The sequence below is a fragment of the Gambusia affinis genome, linkage group LG13 (assembly GCF_019740435.1).
Source record: "Gambusia affinis linkage group LG13, SWU_Gaff_1.0, whole genome shotgun sequence".
In the NCBI taxonomy this organism is placed as follows: Eukaryota; Metazoa; Chordata; class Actinopteri; order Cyprinodontiformes; family Poeciliidae; genus Gambusia; species Gambusia affinis.
In genome coordinates this window covers 11,542,579-11,563,891 of record NC_057880.1, presented here as the reverse complement: position 1 = coordinate 11,563,891, position 21,313 = coordinate 11,542,579, and the positions used below count along the sequence as shown (strand labels likewise).

General features: G+C 36.3%; 1 protein-coding gene across 5 annotated transcripts in view; it reads left to right on the top strand.

Annotated features, from left to right (window-relative positions):
* Positions 1–21,313, top strand: part of sorcs3b (sortilin related VPS10 domain containing receptor 3b) — a 77,473-nt gene that overhangs the window by 9,665 nt on the left and 46,495 nt on the right. For all 5 annotated transcript variants that reach the window (XM_044136514.1, XM_044136517.1, XM_044136515.1 and 2 more), the window contains exons 2-6: positions 13,780–13,847; positions 17,199–17,298; positions 18,213–18,371; positions 18,493–18,566; positions 19,405–19,469. In XM_044136514.1, coding sequence (XP_043992449.1) covers positions 13,780–13,847; positions 17,199–17,298; positions 18,213–18,371; positions 18,493–18,566; positions 19,405–19,469 — 466 coding nt within the window. The remainder of the gene's footprint in view (positions 1–13,779; positions 13,848–17,198; positions 17,299–18,212; positions 18,372–18,492; positions 18,567–19,404; positions 19,470–21,313) is intronic.

Here is a 21,313-nt window from a genome sequence, read left to right as displayed (position 1 = left end):
GTTTTTCACAGCTTTGTGAGTAGATTCCAATACTTTGTCCAGCTCTTTAAATTTAGATCAAATTGGTCCTTTCTCCAGTCAACATTTCATGGAAGGCTGCTCCTATAATCACTGTGAGATTAGCGGTAGGTCACTTGCACTAGCAATAGTAGAACTCGGCCATGAGAAGCTACCAAAAAAGGAAAAATTTGAATATCATAATTTAATATGTTTGTTTTTTCATTTTGAGTTTTATTTTATGTCACATTGAGAAAAAAATCACCCCTTACAGTAGAAATAATTCAGTAAAATCCCAGTTTTTGCTCCTCAAAAGACATGAATGTGTGCTCTTTTTCATGAATCATTTGTGCTCAGGGACCATAATGCATCCCATCAACATATCCTCTCAGCACTTCCTCAGCACTTACAATTTAGATGTGCCTCACAAAGTGCTTTTTAAGCAATAAATACAGAGTTCCCATCAGTTTCATATTCAAGCACACTGACATTGCTTGCCACTCTCTCTCTCTCTCTCTGTGCACCACACACACACACACACACACGCACACACGCACACAAATACACGCACACATTTTTTATCCATCACATTTAATCAAAGAGACAAAGCGGGTGCAGAATCATATTTGACAGTTTTGCATGTGATTAATTAGTTTAATAGCTGTTGCAGCGAGGAAGACACATAGTATATTTGTGATTAGTTTATGAAAACAAATTTATGCATTTTCTGATTGGGAAAAATCATAAAATTGAAATCCCAATTGGTTGACAGCTTTATTAGTCATCAGGGAGATTTCGTCTACACACACTGCCCTACTTCAGGGTGAAAAATGTTGCGCCTAAAGGTCACAGCAGATTGTGTCTTTCTATCCAGATATCAGGCACCCTAAGTAAACCTGGTTTAGCAAGATTATGTGCCGAGAATCACTACACCTTGAAGCAGCGTATTGCCTGAAGCAACACAGCAGCTACTATCATGTTTAAAGATGACTGGAACTGTTCAGGTGGCAGTCAGCTTAAATAATGGCACGACTTGGCAGCTTACAGTGACAGGAATGTATTAGTTGCAGGGTGGAAAATGGCTTTTCCTATCTAGCGAGTAACAAAAGACCCAACCTAAAGTGCCACACGCACGGTGCAATCAATGGAAATGATGGAAAACTTCCAAACAGAAAATGGCACATTTAGAAAACAGAATACTCACTCATTGGATATCCTGGAACTGATCCTTTAAAATAGCCGCTTGGCTGTGCCATAATGATAATTAAAAAAAATAATAATAATTTAAAAAAAATGTAAAAATCAGAGTTATTGTCTGGCAGGCTGCGTCAATAAGTGAATTAATTTTGATTACAATTTTGGCAGAACTCATGACAGAATAAACAAAATCTTTGCAGAGGTCAGATTTGACAAACCTGCATATCATTTACATGACGTAGTGAATGAGCTGAAACATGGTGGAAGTGTCATCAAAAAAAAAAAAAAAAAAAGATCATACAAATCACAAAACAGAATCTAATTATATTTTGGCTTTACTGTGTTTGGCCTTTCACTCATTCCCTGAGCTGCAGCAAGTAACATTTAATTGCTAAATGTGTGCCAGAAGTTTCACTTTAGTACAAAATGTACATGATCACATGAGTTTGAAGCTCTTTTCCATCAATTTAAGAAGAAAATGTAAAGTGAAAGACAGGATGTTTCACTCAAGAACATTGAAATATTATGTGGTATTTTCAAATACTTTCTGTTTTGTTTCTCATTTAGCAGTATTTCTTTATTATCAAATGTGAAAGGAAAATGTGCTGTTTTGTTTCTTTGGTACAGAATCAATGTGCCAATTAGCCATCAGTAATGCATTTTGTTATAGATATTTCACATCTTTTGACTTAAAAAGAAATTAAATTAGTGTTTCAAAATTGGAACTTAAATGTCAAAATCGTCATTTCATTTTGTCTTATTTTTAAACATACAGTATGTATGCATTTTTGCCTTTGTGTGCGAGTGCAGAGCTGCCACAGACTCAGGGTTTATATGATGAGCTAAAAATTCATATACTCTACTTTGGGAACAAATAATGTCCCAGTGGCCGTGTTGGAGGGATTATTACTGCTACTGCTGCTTTTTTCCCCAGCTGTCTGGGGGATATATTGTATTCATTTTTGAATATATTCTTATTTATTTCAGTCCTGTTTCCAGGATATGTCACTCGATCAGAGTCATCTTGTTATGTTAGTCGTATAGCCTCTCTTTTTCTGTGTTGCCTGTCTTCACCAAAGTAAGTCTATTTCTGACATTTTTAAATGTTTATATACTTTTTTACTTTGTGAAAGGCCAATAGCTGTTTATACAGATCTGTGGTCCAAACAGCTCCAACTTGTCTCCATTTTAATGAAATTTGATTCAGTCTAAATTAATTTATATTATTCCAGTGTATTTCAGCTCAGTAGAGTCGGTTTGAGAATCATATCCACTTACAAACAGTTCACTCCTTCCTGTTATGGTACAGTGCAGAGAAAAAGAAGTTGACACAGTATCACAGTCTAAGGGATAGTGTAAGCCAATGTTATGGAGAAATACAGATGTCTAGTTTTTGTGTTTTTTTCTTTTTCTAGCAAGCCACTGTAATGTAAGCTTTGAATATTAGTTATGCATTTAAATTCAGCTGAGTTCTCTTACATAGGGCCATTTCTTAACAAATATTTTGATGACGTCAGCAGACTTGTAGTACCACCAGGAGTGGCTGCCAAAGGAGATTCAAGAATTCTCAAAAGTGCAGGAAAGAATCTAACCAAGATTCCAGGTATGTTTTAGATGAGGAAATATTGTGACATCACTCAAAACTTATGTCAAATCTAAAAGATGCTTTTACATAATACCCCAATTTAATTACTCAGAATAGTTTAAAACAACCTGCAGCAGATTGCATCGAGTCATTGACTTGCAGCCATCCACTTGCATCCAATTAAAAGCTATTAATTAAATAAAAATATATTAATAATTTTAATAATATCAATATTGGAAAATCCACAAAAAAAATATATAAACCAAAAGTATTGGCATATTAAAAATTAAAAGCAAACATGAAATGTGCTTTTTCTGCTGCCCATGTAACCACTTTTATAAAATAGATGTAGTTTTATTTTTAACTTTCATGACGAGATAAAAACTAACTTTTTTGCTTTGGTTCATGTAATGTCTGAAAATTGTAATTAATACACAGAAATTTTGTGCAAGAATGAAGTTCTTTGGATATGTAAATCAAAACACACACACACAAAAAATCTCCCTAATCTTTCACGAGCTGCAGCTAATTATGGTAAAATATGCAAATAAGTTATAGGAGAATCAATATCACATCCATATAATAGATAGTTTACCTCATGATCTGAGTCGTATAGCATTTGTGGTGGAAACGCTCACTTTGAACTCTCTGCTTCTTATTGGCTCCAAAAAAGTCAGGCAGAAGATAAGCTATTTGAAGCCAAAGCTCTAAGAGAACTGAAAGACTTCTAGGAAGTAGTTATACGGAATCAGTTCACCAAATTGCAAAGATCAAACCCTTCACACAAACAGTTCATTTTAAATAATATAGACTTTATAATGTGATATTTTACCCAGCCAGATATCAAATATTTGCTGTGGTTCATGGTTTACTGAAAGACAGGATAAAATGAATCAGAATGATTGTTGTCTTGCTTACAGTGAAAGAATGCAAATGAACTGGCAGACTGAAAAGTCCTAATGCATTCCCATAACATACAGTGCATCAAATTAGTTTTAGACTGCTACAATTTTACTAAAACTTTGTTGTATGTTTCCAATATTTAAATTACATAAATAAATGGCAACCAAATTTGTCCTTGAACACCAAGTTCCTTGTGTTTTTAGCTTTTAAAGTGCAAATTACAATGACAATGTCAGAACACAGGAGGAAAAATAAGTGCTCTTTCCATTGCTGTGCCATTAAACATATTTCTTTGACTTTTACCCCAAGCTTTCATTAAAAAATGAAGCAGGCCATTCACAATCTTTTTATCCCTCTGAGGACAAAAAAGCAGTTTATTGTCTATTGTTGTTAAAGGAAGAAAAGCCCAACATGCTCACAAAATCTCGTCACAATAGAGCCACAGTTGAAGTGAAACCCATTTCATTAATTTCCCCCCCATAATGGACTGAATTGATTGTTGAAACCTCTCAAGCTTGAAGCATTTGTGTTATATGACCAAAGCTCAGGAGTTGGGTTCTATAAGCAAACATACAGATCGCCGACTAATGCACAAGGTACATTTTGCCGGAGTTTACTTGATGAAAGCAGCTTTTCCCGGAGTATGTTTTCGCCCACAAAAATACAAACAATCAATTTTGTCCACAGGTAAGACGGGGGCCAAGTAAGGCCACTCTTCGACCACACCATTTCTCCTGACAGACATTTGTCTCCCTGCTAAGTAATCTGCTTTGGAAGCCTCCTAACAGAAGCACAATCAAGATGTGGTGGCTTTTCTGTCATCCACCCACTTGAACAGCTTCTTGATTTTGCTGTCTTTAAGAAGTCTATGCAAATGTGCAGGGGTTACTGTGTTTCCTTTTCTCTGCAGGTGTTTGCATCAGGTAATTTCTAATGAATGCATGAATATATTAATCTTAGATCTTACAAGCAAAAACAGACTGACATTTTATGACTACTTTGTTCTGACATATAAGAGTTGTCCTAATTTTGACACAGTTTGCTTACCATATCAGTACTGCTGCAGACTTGTATTTTTATAGCTCTTAGATGGCTTAGCCAATATTGCAAAACAGTACTTACTGTGTTTCACTGCCCACCACAAGACTGGAAACAGTTTTTATAAAAGAATCCAGAAGCATTTAACACCTCTGTCATCTTGAAGCAGATTTTGTATTGAAATATTTATTGATGAAAAACGTCACCTGATAGCTGGACGTCAATGCAAGGACTAATAAGAACTGCATCTTGGCCAAGTTATGACTTTATACATAGCTAGAAAGTGTATAGCAATAATCCAAAATCAGATTACACAAAGATTAACAGATATTTATCAATGCAAATGAGCAGTGGTGTAAATTTGGAAAAGAAAAAAAAAAAAAAGCTTAGAAAGAATCAGAAGGCAAAGCTACAATAAAACCTAGAGAAACATAGAAACCAGAAAAATCATCAGTCACTGAAATAAAGCAAAATTTCTTAAAATCCAAAACTACCAGCAACATATTTATGACTCCATTAGCTTTATTTTTTGGCATGTTATCTGAATTTTTTAAAATACATATCGATAAGAACAATTAAAGGCTTCTCTTAGCTCTTTATCTCTTTTTAAGCCGTAACACAAATAGATATGTATATATATATATATATATATATATATATATATTATATATATATATATATATATATATATATGAACACATATCTGAAACTTTTAGAAGATGATGAAACATTGAGAAAAGGCACTGGGATTTCTAAAGGGGTAATAACGTTATCAGGCAGTTTATGAAGCATCCAACAGTCAGTCAAAGTAGTGGGTGACTCTAAGGATTTCTTGTAGAAACATTAAAGCAGCACTTGTCAAAATTTTAAAGTGACTGCATTCTGAGTGAAAATGAAACCAGGTGTTATGTCAAGTGTTGTGAATGTATTTTACATGGCCTATCTACAGGCTGCCATTTTGAAGGTAACCTGTGATTAAGACACAGATTATGTGTCTCATGTTACACTGTCACGACATAGCAGCACTTTGAATAAATATGCAAAAAAATAAATAAAAAAACACATACATTTTTACAGAAAATAGACATAGGTCAACGTGACAAAAAGAAAAGATGTTAAACAAGTAGCTCTGTTTTGACAAATATTCTTCCTAGAGGTCTTGTGTAAAAAATTTAATTTTAGTGTCAGTTGTGAATTATCTGTGCTACTGCATCAAAACATCTGGAATTTAAAAGTTTGGTAGAAAAAGATGGCATAAACAAACCATGTGCTTGTACAGTAACTTAAAAAAAAACATTCATATTTTGAAACCTAATCATTTTTTACATTGTAGCCCTTCCAAGCAACACTTTGTAGAACATTTTATTCCACTATGTTTAACACTAGAAATGTTGGGTTCTATGTGTTTTAATAAGCAAATGTTGTGAATCCTTAAATGTGATTTCTTTGTTTCTGCTTTTAATGAATTAGCAAAAAACTTATTTTTCCACTCTGTCATAATTGGCAAATAGAATTTTTAAAAAAACACTAATTTTAAAATACAATTTGGAATAAAGCTGTAGTATAACAAAATGTGAAAAAAGTTAGGCGCTGTGAATACTTTCCAGATGCATTGTAATAGTAAAAAAAAAAAAAAAAAACACATGGAAGTTTTATAAAGATCTGGGGCTATGAAGTCATCTTGAAGGTTTAGGAAGTTAAATTCTAGTATAGCAGATTCAAATTTTCATTCATTATTTTCTTAAACTGCCAGAAATTCAGAAATTCCAATTTTCTGAAGCCGTCAGGAAAAGTTGTCAAATTCAGTGTTGAAATTACCTCCTAAGATTAAATAAATATGATTCATTTCAGTTGCTTGTCAGACATATTGCTCTTGTAGCTGTAGTGATATGATATAAAGAGACAGGGATTACTCCCCGGAGAAGCATCTCTACACCCATGTCTTTATAGTATAATATATAAACTTGCATATTTGTTTTATTGAGAATGTAAATATGGATCCCCTTTGCTGTGAACTTTTCAGAATCAGACAGTAAAACAGAGATACTGAATGTGTCACGCCTTCTCTTAGTATCACCCATTAGCTGTTGTATTACAAGGAGCCTTACAACATTCGCTGCCATCAACTTTGGTGGTCCCTCGGAAATTAATTTAGCTGCCTCCGTTGTCCCCTCTGGTTATGTTCAAAAAGAGTGCTGGAGCCACATGAAAGCAGCTGTATTCTTCACATTTCTGAGATCGCTTCCTCTTCCTGTGATTTGTTATTCCTAAGCAGAAAGAAACAGCAGTCTGGAGGTGTGATGTTTAGATTACGTGGCTCCTTTTCTTTCCTCCACTGCCCAATTAGAAAGAAACAATATTTGAGGGGTGCCTTTTTAATGATATTTTAGTGGAGGCTGAGTAAGCAACAGGTTCTGTTTGAAGCCTGGTGTTAGAGAGCGCCGGATTACTGTGCTGATGTGCGCCAACAGTCTATTTCTTTTTATTAATAGCCATATTGCAGTACGGAACAAAGATGATTCATGCCTAAATTGTGAGCTGTGTAGAAAAAACTTCTGCCCACCGGCGTATTGTCAAGATGCCTCTCACGTTCCATTGAAGCACGTTTATATTTCAAGATTTCTCTCTCTCTCTCTTTTGTCAAGAAATTGATTGATATGGAATTTGTGGAGACATGATTTGGTCCAACAGTGTGACTGCATACACTGCATGCCTCAACACTTGTGTTGCTGGAGTGTGCGAGTCTGTGTAGATGAGATGGTTGCTTTGAGCTGACGCAGTACATCACAATGATATTACAGCAGTAACACATTTATTGTCAAGTAGGGTGTCCAGTCAGCTATCTGAAGGATTCATAGTCTTTGCATGCACACACAGCTTCCGTCCTGATGCTTTTTCATGTTGTACGGAAATGTATATTAGAACCTGCTTTAAAGTGTGAAAAAAAAACAACAAAAAAAAAACGAAGAAGTGGGATTGAAAGAATGGAGGCAAGATTGAGAAATGAAGTAAGTAAAATGAATAGAATGTGGGGATGAAAGGATGACTAAACCTAACTACTTTGAGGTTGAAAACCAATCTGAAAAATGATTGGTTGAGTTTCCAGAGGCAAAGCTCTCTTTGCTCACATCAATAAAACATAAACATGAATAAATGCACTGCTTTTGGCCTTCCAGGGTTCGTACTTAATTTCGTGTATGCAAGTGAACGATGATATGCACGGAGAATTGTATTTACCTTGAAGGCACCAAATAATTCTGGGAGCCACTTTCTGTTTGTTTGATACCAGAGCTTAGAAAAAGGCAAGGCTGCTGCAGCGATTCATACAGTTTTGTGCTAAATGCAACTTTAATAGCCAAGCTCCACTAGCATTACCAAAACACACTGGTCTGTTGGTCTTGTGCTTCAACATTTGCATGTCTGCAGCAGTCTCTCCCCACTGACTTTATCACAGTTGCTTATCCTATCCATAACGTTGAACACATGGGAACACAAAGTGATGAACGCACCGGGGGAGAAATCATCCAAACAGTCATCTGCCTCAATGTTTTACTCCCAGAGGTGGATCTTCACTGACCCAGACCCAGTGGGTCAGCATTTGTTAATGAGCCAGATAGAAAAACATGTTGCTAACAGTGAAGACAGAATGTTTAGTGGCAATTACGGTGAGGGTGTCAAGAGGATTTTTGTCATCCAGTTTTGTCATGTAGGTGCAGCGGCCGTGAAGTAGGGAAGAGAAAACAACCAAAACAAAAAAAGGTTTCATTAAACAATTTTTGTGAACTTTGTTCAGTTTCTTTTTGGTGATTTTCTGGAGTAAGACATTAAAATGTAACTATTACAGCTGTGAATGCAAAACCTCAGCTTCTGGAATATTTGGAAAAATTCCACCAAACTGGGCAGATGTCAACTTATCCACTTTGTTGCAATATTTATCCACTTTTCTAAACCCTCTTGCGACGTTTTCATTTATTTCTATTCTGTGTTGTTGGAGACCTGCATCCCATCTTCACTGTGTCATGAGAAGAGCAGACACAGTCAGTTCAACAGCAAACCGTCACCAACAGTCAAAGCAGAGCAGGTCCATCCCACCCTATTTCTACATTGCAAATGAAATGAATCACACAAAGTTGTGAAAAAATTGTATTGGTGCAACCAATGGAAAAGTTCAACTACTTAGGCTTTGTTTCACCAAAGGAGGCCAGCGTTGACATAGTTCTAGGTAAAGTATTGTCAAATTCAACATATTCACACACAAATGTCAAAATTTGCATAGAAACATAAAGGTACCACCATAAGTAACCTATTTAGAATATTTATTAGCAAAAAAAAAGTTGATTTGTGAATTAAATACACTTTTAACACTTCAAAAAACAGAAAAAGAAGATATAATACAAAGGAGTTCAGAAATATACACATTACCACATGTACACTCATAGGACTTCCTAAAATAGCAGCTGTGAGCTTTCTGCCAAAGGTCAAACCGGATGTGATGTCATTTAGACTGCAGCCATCTCATCTGTAATTGATTTGCTTGTAATTAGTGTATGTGAGTGTATATACAGTATATAAGTATATGAATTTCTGAACTCCTCACTGACTCCTGGATGTTTCAGCCGTACTGATTTTGCTGAAGTGTGGAAAACAAAACAAAAATCTAATAATCTACAGGAAAAGGCAGGTGCACTTTAAAGAACTGAGAAAAGGATGTAAAAATAGGCTCTGGAAATGCCAATCAACACTGTTTAAGCCCTTACTAAGAAGTGGAAAATGAGGGATTCTGTTGAAACCAAGTCCAGCCACAAATGCCAGGAAAATTGTGAAAAATCCAGAAATAACTTCAGATGACATGCAGTACTCTCAGGAAAAAGCAGGGTACTAGCTGCTTCAAGATACACAACAAGGAGGCACTTGACAAAAGGGCTAACAGGTAGTTGCCAGAAGAAAGACACTGCTGTGCCAAACATCACAGAGACAAACATTTGGCGTGATGACACCAAAATGTAACTTTATTGACACAACCACAAATGTTACATTTGGAGAGGAGTCAGACTGTCTATCAGAAAAGCATGTGATTCCTAATTTTGCTTATGCTTTACAGATATGTGAGCAAAAAAAAGTGCATGGAAATTTCTCCTAATTGATAAGAGGATGTTATCACAAAACACTCAATAAAGATTCACTTTTAGTTTGGAAACTATATCTGTGGTGTACTTAGATTTTCCATTAACTTTCAATTGGCTACAACAGGAAAATGAGAACATTCAAGGGACTAACTAGCCTAAATATTATCATAGTACAGTGGAGAGATCTTAACCATACAAGCCTGCAGAACTGCCCAAGAATTTTAAAAGCCTTTTGCCAAAAAGAAAATTTTTGGCAAAAAACACAAATAAAAACACAAATAAAACAGACATTAGCAGTTTCTTGGTGGGTCCTTCCTTTTGTGTCCAACCTCCAAACAATAGAAATGTTCAGGGTACAACTGACAGATATATTTTCTTTTCTTTTCGGGTACTCAAGTGACCCCTGTCTAATGAAATCGTGAGCAACTGGTTACATTGCAAACATCAAAACCATCAACTGGCCATTGTTATTAAACAGGAAAATATCCAGAACTGCTTTATGGAAATCTCTGACCAAGGTGGTTTGGGTATCTGTCGTTATTCTGATTTTAACAAACAAAATTGCTTAAGAATAACGGCTTGACCCAAACAACAACCAGACAGAAAATCTTTTGTAGTTTTTATATTTTCATTCAAATTCCCTCGAATGCAACAAACAATGGTATTTTGCCAGGGAATGCTAACATATGAGCACAGCTGTGTATTACTCAGACTATATATTTATTTGTTTTGGTGAAGAAAGTTGCTTAGTTCATTCCATACATCCCATTTGTACTCCCTAACAGGGGCAGAGCTATTGCAAACAACCTTTTATTTAGTTTCATCCCCACAGCATGATGCTTCCATCACCAGGTTTTATTGTGGGGGTGGTTTTTTTCAGGGCATTTGATTTCCATCACAAATCGTTCGCCACACTGTAAAGCGAATCTGCAAACTTCTTGTAGTGTAACTCAATGTTTACATTTACTCGTAATCTGGTATTTTTAGAAAGTGAACTATTTTGGAACAGGATGGTGAGGAAATGCATAAAAAAAAAACACTTAACCGTGTTTTCATATATTTTTTTGTCTGCTTGTGCTGATTCAGTTTTGAATTTTGCAGCCTTTGTTCCCAATACAAAATAGTGAAAGTGAAACTCTGTGATGGCCAAACCCATGGCCACACTCCAAAGTCTGTAACTCTTTTTATGCACAATTAATTTTTCCATAGAAACACAACACTTTAGTTTCAATTAAAATATGTATTAATTGATTTGGATACATTTGTTCTATTTGTTAGCAGTCACATTTAGTTGGCATATGTATTTATATCAACTTAAAGTCAATTTTGTTGGCTTAAGATTAACTTGTTGGTTTTTTTTTCTTGCTGGTACTTACATGACATGGAGTTGCCAGACAAAAGATGGGACTCAGCAGGCTTAAATACTGATTGGACTGCATCACTAGTTCCTGCTGGCAAAGGGAATTTGTAGTTTCTTTCTTTAGATAATTTCTTCTATTCAAGTAAATATTAGTATTTAAAGTTTAATATTTTTGCTTTTTGTTTTGGGGTGCTTAGTTTAGCCAAATGTAGCTGTACTGTTATTTATTAGTTATTATATTCTGTTTAGTTTGCCTGACTGTGTCTCAATTGGTCTGATCAGCCAGTATATTGACCCTTGTGTGTCATTTCTTTAGGTCAATTATGTTTGTTTGTGCAGCCAGCTTGTGTGTATTTTTGCCTAAGTTCAGTTTTATTTCTTTGACCTCTTTTATGAGGTCATATTATCTTTTTGTCATTTCTAAATCTTTGGGTTGAAATAAAAAATACAAAACAACTATTTTTCTAATAGTTGTTATGACTTCTCCTGTTTTTAACTCAGTCCATCACAAAGCCGTTTCTGTGCCATATGCTGAGTTAGTACACCGTGTTTGATTTCTTGTAGTAAAGAAGAAACTGCCTCTAGTTTGACACTAATAAAATCAATCCCAGATTCAATTTGCCTTCTAGTATCGTTATGTCTCATGACACCGAGTCAGTGTTTGTATCAAAAAAAAGAAGAACAGAGGAGACAAACGATCAACAGTTTGCCAGAGTTTTCTCTTGTATTTATTTTTCAAAGCAGGCAATTAGGCCCAGCATCACAGCCATTTAACTAAGTCTGTTCTCCAAATTGATTCGGACTACAGCGTTGGACCTTGCAGACACGGTGCGTTTAGTTATGCAAATGCTTATCTCTCCGTGTGATTGGTTAATTAACCTGCAATGCAGATAGTCCCAGCAATGCATAGTGGCTGTTTGATGGCTAAATTGTGGGTCAATTGGGTTTTTAACATTTCCAAAGCAGACTTAGTGACGTGTCTTTTGTTCCTCTGAGTCTGTGCAGCTTTTCACAGTTTAATAACTCCTTCCATGGGTCCCCATGAGGTTAATGTGTTTAAACTCACTGTAATTGAGCTTTTGTCCCGTCTTTCATGGTTTCTGTTAAAAAAGGAAATCATCATATTATATCATGTTTTATATGCCGTTATTGTTATTATCCACCATCCCTTCTCATTGCTCTTCCCCAAACTGTCTATCCTGTCCATCCTTCTTGCCTGAGTTATAAGCATTCAAACGGGAAGTATTTTATAATGTTATTGGAGTGACAGTAATGCATTTGTAGACCATTTTCCTCTCCTATCTTTGCCTAAGTGGGCAATATTTTCGTTTTCCTTCGAACCAACCACAGGTAGTATGCAAAACGTGTGACAGCAGACTTGAGCTACCTAACATAAGACTCAATATTCAATTACAAATTTCGACAACATATTAGCAGGAACAAAGGGAGCAAAAAGAGAGGGAGGAGCCATTCAGCTATTAGCTCCATGTCTGCTTCCTGTTCACTGAGCAATTCAGATTTTGTTATTTAATGTGTATCATTCTGCATGATATACAGACACAACACTTGACATAATAACACATGGAGCTTTTTTCCTTTCACAATCCCACAACCTGTAGACTGATACATCATGACAAAATGACACGTTATTGTCGTCGAGACGGCCCCTGCATGAGGCTGATATATATTGGTAAAGAAATGTGCCAAACATGTCCTATCCAGTTGACTTCATTGGGTGTAGAGAGATAATGTGTGCTACAGAGGCAGTATAGTTTCAACAATTTGAGTATAAATACCCCTTGAACTTTGTCATATTTTGGTGTCTTGTAATCACAAAATTCAAAAAAGGATATATTGACCCATTATATCTGGTAATTCTGATACTGATTTGTTTCAACAGTCTTTGAATGATCTAAAATAAGTCACCTTTGGGTAATTTTGAGGATTGTCAGAGAATATACAGCACACATGCAAACTGCTATGTGAGGCAGAAAATAACACCCAGAACACACTATCCCCTACTATGAATCATGGGATGATTTGGTTTGTTAAGGGCGGCCAATCAGATGTAGCTGAAGAGAAGATGAATGGAGCAAAATACAGGTCTCCAAAATACTTGAGATGTTGGCATAGGATTACTCTTTAGCAGAAAAATTAAACATGCAGTCAGAGCTACGACTGACTGGTTTACTCATTCTTGTCATAGGAAGTCATAGACTTAAAGCTAATTATAAACTATGACAACATTTAAATATTGCTGATCACACGGACACGCCTTCTAATCTGACTGAGGTTGAGCTATCTTGCAGAGAAAGATTTGTAAAAATGCCAAATCTCTAAAGTGCAAAACCAGCACAGCAAAAGGCAGCTCTACAAAGTGTTGACAGAAAGAGGGCTTAAGTACAAATGTTACCCACACATTTCAGATGTATATATTTTAAAAAATTGAAAAGTTTTTAGAGTTTTCCTTTAGCTTTGTAGTTAAATGCTCAATTTTGAGTTGGCATATTAATAAACCAAGTTTGCAGTGTAACAAAATGTGAAAAATCCTTCTGTTTCTGCTGTTGTTGCAGGTGATCCTGATTTTGACTAAACTGTATGACTTAACCATGGGGACCGTAACCGAGAGCTCACTCTGGAGGTAGGTTTTCCTAAATTTAATCAGAGCTGTTTTTATTTTCCAGTATAAACATATACAGGTTAAGGCACCAGGCTTAAAAATAAAGAAACCAAAAAAAAAAAGACAATAAGAATAATATATTCATGGAGAGCATAGCATACTGTAAGTATGATTTATAGTGCTCCCCCTCTCTAGGATATGAACAATCAAGTTGTAGTGGAAGCCACGGTGAAGTATGTTTTAATAAAGCGTTCTGAAGTGGTTAAGACTGAACCATCCTCCTCTCTGCTTCCTGCAGCCCCATAAATAAGTCTAGTAAGACTTCAGGAGGCTTTTAGAGAATACGTTACCTTCTGTCCATCATCAGCACAAAAACTTTTTTGAAAGGCTGTTTCTGAAAGATAAACTGGATGACTGATCTGAGAGCTTCTTTGTTTGGATCTGTGGTGCTTTTCCTCTGACCTAGAAACTTTCTGATTGACTTTTTGATTGATAGTCATCTGTAACCTTTTGTTTCAGCAGCAATTGACATGCAATCGCTGCTATATAGTCATAGCAATTTCATTCCGAATGCATTAAAGGGTGAGTTACAGTGCCCTGTCAGGTCATAAATAAGAATAGAATTCACTAAGGATTATACCACAAAGTCCAATACTGTCTCAGATATGCCTTCTCTCACCTCTCTACAAGGCTGAAGAGAATTCATTTCTTTCTGAAATATGCATGAGAAAAAAGACCATCGGTCCGGCAAGCAAGAGCCTTAAATTAATATTTGTTTCTCCAGAGGCATCTACACCCACCCTACACCCTCCCTTTGAAATTCCATATTGTATGTAGGAGGTATTCCATCATCAAGGTGGTTCCTTTAACAATGGCCTACAAGCAAATTAGAGTACCTGAGGGGGTCCGTGGAGATCTCTTAGTAGGGGCATTAGAAAAGCAGTGATCTCCATGTTATAAAATGAAGAGAGTAAATGATTTCCCTGACAACACCATAAATGATTTATGTCTACAGCTTCTGGGCCTCTGCTAGTGGCAAAACGCAGCATGCAGATCAATGGGTGATATGCATGCGCTGGCGAAACACGCCTCGATTCCCATTATGTTTCCAGATGAAGCCTCACGTTGTAATCACATCGTTTAAGAGGTCCTCAGTCAGAAACAGACAAGGAGCACTTAACGCTTAAATACAAATGTTTTTACTGGTCGCGGTTTGTGCAAACAAATCCCAACAGGAACAGTTCAAGTTAATGCACAGACAATCACAGCAGACGGTGGGTTCCCATCCAATTATGCTGTGAAATTACATTTGGAGCCACCCAGGTAGAACTGAGAACATGGATTGGCCGTTTGTGGAAAGAAGAAATAGGAAGCCATGAGTGACAAAGCATTGGAGTCACCTTAGTAAAGTGCAGGCATCTTTAAACACTGCTGTGGATATTTGTATTTCATTCAAACATAGACATTTTAATTAAGGCCAACAACTGGCTCATTTCTGCATTCACATATTATGTTCTCCTAAAAGATAAACAGTGAAAAGAGGACACAACAAACAATCTAAATTAGCTGAATTTTGAGCTGATGCAGATTTAAAGTAGTAATAATTTGAGATAAATATAACACAGAGAGATCCATTCAATAACATTTTATATTTTTGAAAAGTTAATTTATTTTGCTACATAAATTCACCAAGTGAAACACATAATATAGATTAATTATACAGACTGATGTTTTTAAGCCTCTGGTTGTTATTTTTGATTTTCCTTTTGCAGCTCATGAGAATGTAACATTTAGGAATGAAATATTACATAAGTCCGATAAAAACATTTTTAATGCGGCATTGATAAAAAAGCTTAATATCTACTTACTGTAAATATTTATTTTTCAACTGGTATTGTTAATTTGACAAGCAATCCTCATCGTACATTTTCATTTATTGAATATAACTCTGTTAAGAAATTTGATAGAAAAATGTACTACTACAAAGGTGACCTTAACACATTGCTAAAATTCTGCTTTATTCAAGGCTTCACTTTCAATGCAGAAAACTGAGTCATTGAAATCTTTTGGCCTTCATAGTTTTTTGCATTGTCAGAGGATAAAGAAGATGTAACTTCCAATTAGACCCGGTGGTGTTTTGTGCTATGGTACAATATTAACACACATCCGAAATTTTTACAAATACTAAAGAAGTAAAATGCCTTTACAAAATAAGAAGATACAACATTCTGAAAGCCTAGTTGTGGTTGTTTGAAACCAATTTTATGGTTAGATTTTAATTTCTTAATCTTTTTCGCTTGCTGTTTTGTACAGTATATTCCGTATTTCTTTTCAGTTCTCCCGAAGGTCTTCAAAAGGATTTATTTTGGACGGCTGTGATGTGGATAGTGGATGGTTAATCCTGTCTGGGGAACAATTTACGTGTAGATTTGTTAGAAATCATTATCCTACTCTAAGACCCAGTTGACAACCCATTTTCACTTTCCTGTCAGAAGACACCAGGTGTTTAGGGAAAATTTGCTATTGTTGCAAAGAGTTGATGAGGTTATTTACTCTAAGAAGGACTTCAAACAAAGGTCTTTGGAAAAGCAACCGACACACACCATCACAAATCAAAACTGGGTTTTTAAAAACTGAGATTCTGTTGCTGAAATAAAAATAAGAAAGGTTTTTCAAATGTTTTTAACAAGGGTGCCAGTACATGTGGAGAGTGTGGGATTTTATGGCCCTTGCATATTCATGTAACATCAAAGTGGTCTAATTGTTCGAAAACAGTCATCCTAATCTGCTTTACTGTTGTACCATTTTTCCAGGCACTTGGAGATAATTTTAAGTAATGCCTTAATTGGGTGCTGATATGACGGAAACTTAAATCATATCTGGATGACAATATCTTTAATCTGAAATGCATTAGTCTTAGGAAAGTTGAACCTTTGCTTTTGAGACATAACAAAAACCCAGAGTCTCAATCTGGAAGTATTGCGTCAAAATTCTGGGAAAGACACAAGGAACCATAAGGGGGATATTGTTCGAACATAGTAGTAATAAATGATTTGACTACAATTGTTCTTAGTTGATCCATATATGAGACAATTCACAGTCCAAACAAGACAAAGCATGACAATCCTCAGCAACAGCAACAAAAGTGAATAAATGTTAAACTACAGTAGTCTCTGTCAAATCTGTTTTACACTTTAAAGCAACATGTTGCCTGAATGTCAGAAAATGTCTCTAATTGTATGGAAAGCTCTGGAGAGACTTTCTTGTTAAGAAGAAAATGATTTACAGTTAACTGGCTAAACATGGCAAACCTGGATAGTTCTCTAATGGATGTTATTGTTTTTATTGTTATACAATATTGTTTCTGTTCAGATCCACTGATTATGGCAGCACCTACACCAAACTCAATGATAAAGTGACATCGAGGACAGTTTTAAGCTACCTGTATGTCTGTCCAACCAACAAGCAAAAGGTCAGCTTTTCCCTTTGACTTTTATTTCTGTCAGATGTTCCACAAGTCATTCTCAATAAATTAGAATATCATTAAATAGTTCAATTGTTTTGGCATCTTGATTCAAAAAGTGATGATCATTTATGTAACTTTAAATTCCTGCCAGAAAGGGTAATATATTTTAACCATTTTGTTTCTGATAATTTTGTTAAATACACAATATTCAGTTTCTCAGAAAATTTAGAAACCCATGGAAATAGATTTATGCTGCAGAAATATTGCTGATTTAACAGTTGTCCAGTGAACAGTTATTAATGCTCTCTATAGGAGGGGTAAGCCACAAAAGGTCATTGCTAAGGAAGCTAGCTGTTCACAGAGTGCTATATCCAAGTATATTTATAGAAAGTTAAGTTGAGGGAAAATAGTGTTAGAAAACTGTGCACAAATTACAGGCATTACTGCAGCCTTGAGATGATTGTCAAGCAGAGCTCAGTGAAAAGTTTTGGGAACAATACCGAGCTGGAGCGAGTACAGATGAGTCAGTTTTCACTTTGACATTCAAGGGTTTTTGTGACAACAACAACATTTTGTTGATCATGATTGATTTGTAAAAAGGGTAAAACCTCCAAGGGGGTGAGAAATTTTTATATGCACTGTGAATTTCAGAGAAATTGAATTTTTGGCTTTCAATAACACTGATTATCAAAAATGAATATAAATAAACACTTTTCATTTATTACTTTGTAATTGACAATATGATTGACTTGCAAAATTACTTTTTAATTACTGAAAAAAAGATATTTATGGTGATATCCTAACTTATTGAGATGCTCCTGTACTATGTCTTTTTTCTAAGTTTTGCTCAACCAATAGGTCTGAAGCTCGTTTACTCTTTTCTAATGCTTTACCCCCTTGCTCGGCTTCCCATACCATAGATATTGATGCTTAGTGACCCAGAGGTAGAGAGCGCTGTTCTCATCAGCGCGGATGAAGGGGCAAGCTTTGAGAAGTTTCCCATTAACTTCAACGTCCTCAGCCTCCTCTTCCACCCCGCACAGGAGAATTGGATTCTGGCTTACAGTCATGACTACAAGGTAAATCTGGAGGAAAAAAAAAATAATCACAATGAAGTGTTGTTTTTATTCTCACGTGTCGCTCATTATCATCAGCCTACTTTTAATGTGTGAAACAATGGATCAAAATGTTATTTTGCAGCTCTACAGCTCAATGGACTTTGGGAAGAAATGGCAGCTTGTCCATGAAAACGTGATGCCAGGCAGATTCTACTGGTATGACTTCCCGTTTTGTCCTGTAATTGATCACTAACACGATTGTGAAGTGGATTGTAAACAGATGAATCCAGTGATCTATGTTAAAAAAAAACCCCTCACCCTCACAGGAGTCAACCACCAAAACTGATTACAGCCCCGTCACGTAGGGCTGATATAATATTGTGCCGTCTTCTCTGGAGCACAAACACAACATGCTGTTTTTGTTGTTGTTGCCGTTTAGACGTCTTTACTGCGCAGGCACAAGGCGGTGAATATTGATGAGTCCGTTTCGCGGGTTGGCCATGGTATGACTCCAGCCAACTGTGTTCTTGTTTTTATTCAAAAAAGAAAGGAGGTTGGTTGGAGGACACCCTCTCCACATGCGTGAACAGTCAGATGTTTCATAATTTAGTGGAGCATGGTGTCTATGCCACAGCCCGAAACAATGCATTATTTGTGCTCTTGAATGCCATTCCTTGACGCACATTATGTCAAAAAGTTATTTTTCAAATCTGTTGCAGCTGCCTGCAATTTCATAACAACACCCATTTGCCATGGTTGGTATTTATGTGAGCAGTGGACGTTTTGTCACCCCCCTTCTCTTGTTGTTGCCCCTGTTGACGCTTCGGTAAATTGAGATTAGTTGCCACCGCTGGAGCTAATTTTACCCTGAGTGATTTACAGGAGATAAAATGATATTGTTATGGGTTTCTGAGAACAACAATGTCCATCTACTGCTGCTATGATCAACAAAGCTTTCTGTTCGTTTCTTCTAATTCTCATTTATCCTTCTCGTATCCACCAAACCCTATTTCTGTTCCCTTCCATTTCCTCCTGCTCTTTACATTCTCTCAAGGGCGGTAATGGGGCTGGACAGAGAATCAGATGTGGTCCACATCGAGACGCGCACCGCAAAAGGCCGTGAGTGCTGCACTTCAGTTCGCTGCTGTAGCAGGACCCGCAGGACCCCTTTGCCTCTCATTTAGAGAGAGGTCAGGGGCAAGATGAGACCTGTTCTGCTGCTCAGATTGGTCCCTGAAGTCTCGTAGAGCTGAATAGGTGTCTCCTGGAAAAAAAAAAAAAGAAAAGCTCAGAGATTTAGCAGGTTGATAGATGTTTCCTCTCCTTAATCTATCCCCCGTGTTTCATCGGCTAAAGCTGAGCTCCCCCGTTTCTAAACATTGTTGCATATTTTGTCAAACCAATTAGAGGGAGTTTCCTGCCTCAGAGAAATATGCATAGTATTTCTGAGGGGAACAAATGGGGAGTCAAATTAGCATACAAACTCCTCTTGTCGTACACAATAACATCCCAAACTGTTTGTGATATGCCTGGCAAACGTTGAATCTACACTCCTGCTCAGAACTTCAGAATTTCAAGAACAAAATTCAGAATATATCTAGATATAAGTGGAAATATAAATATTATATAAATATATATTTTTTTTATCAAAGTATTCTTTAAAAATGTAGTTGAACCTGTGGCATGTTGAGATTTGTGGTAATGCAGCAGCAGACAAACACCTTGGTTTTTTACCTACAATGTAAAAATCTGACACAAATAATGTGTAAAATTGTGAAAATTAATTGCACAGAATCTGTGTATCCCCCAATACCACCCATCAAACAATTTATCATCTCAGAATATCAAAAAAATGCAGAGACTGGGATGGATTAGACATGAAGCAAAGAGATTCATGGTCTGCAAAACTCCATATTAATGTGCAAAATCTATTCATCCTAATTGATTGTATGTACATATTCATCCACCCAGTATCAATTGTTAAAAACCAGAACACAAAACAATCTTTGGCCTTTGAGATATTTTACTGCTGCAATCGCTTTATTTGAAAATGGAGCTCATGTGTCTGTTCTCTACCACCCAAAAACATTGATGGACATTGTCTTAGTCCTTAATATGTTGAGTGTTTCCTTTTCAGTTCAGTGAGGGAAAAGAAAATCTGTTTTTGCTCTGTTTTCTTACCTGTATGTGCTGATGTGTCTGAGAGCGGAAAAAGACCTTTCCATTGATGATGTCTGTGCTCTCACAGAACAGCAAGCAGGGAAAACAAAATGGCTTGTTCAATAAGGCATATCCACACAGACACAACAAAAAAACGACACATTTTTATGACCAGTGAGGTCAGATGTCATTCTCAATACATAAGCAAAGTAAGAGCATGAGTCAGCATAAAGGGTAATGCATAGAAATACTGTTAAGTGGGGTCAAAATATTTTTAAATGACCAATAAGTCTGGCCGATATGGCTGAAAAATGCATCACAATATAAGCATTTCCTATCAGTCAGCATTGATAATTATTGATTAGCTTTTTGCTTTATCTATCCAAAGTACTGCCAAGCTAGTGACATGACTTTCCTCTTTCATCCTCAATTTCCTTTAGAGCAGTTGTACTCATTTTCTCCTTCCACTCCTTCCTTTTTTATTTTTAATCAGTTACTTAGGACCTCACCCTTACTATGTGTATTCTGTGAACTGCGCAGACTCCAAGTGTGCTGTCTGTGGACAGCTGAAATTTCAGTCAAGCGTACCGATTGTCTGTAATGACAGATTCTTTCATTTACCACAATGGATACCTTCTTGTTCAGTGAGCTAGCAGAATAGTCCATCAGGTCAGCCACCGCACAAATGCCAGAGAGCCGCAGTCATGCTACGCCTCTTTGTGACCGGTTGCTCTCAAAATGATCAAATCGTTATGCAAAATACTACTTCCTGCCAAAAAGTTTCCTCTGTCAGTCTGAGTAGG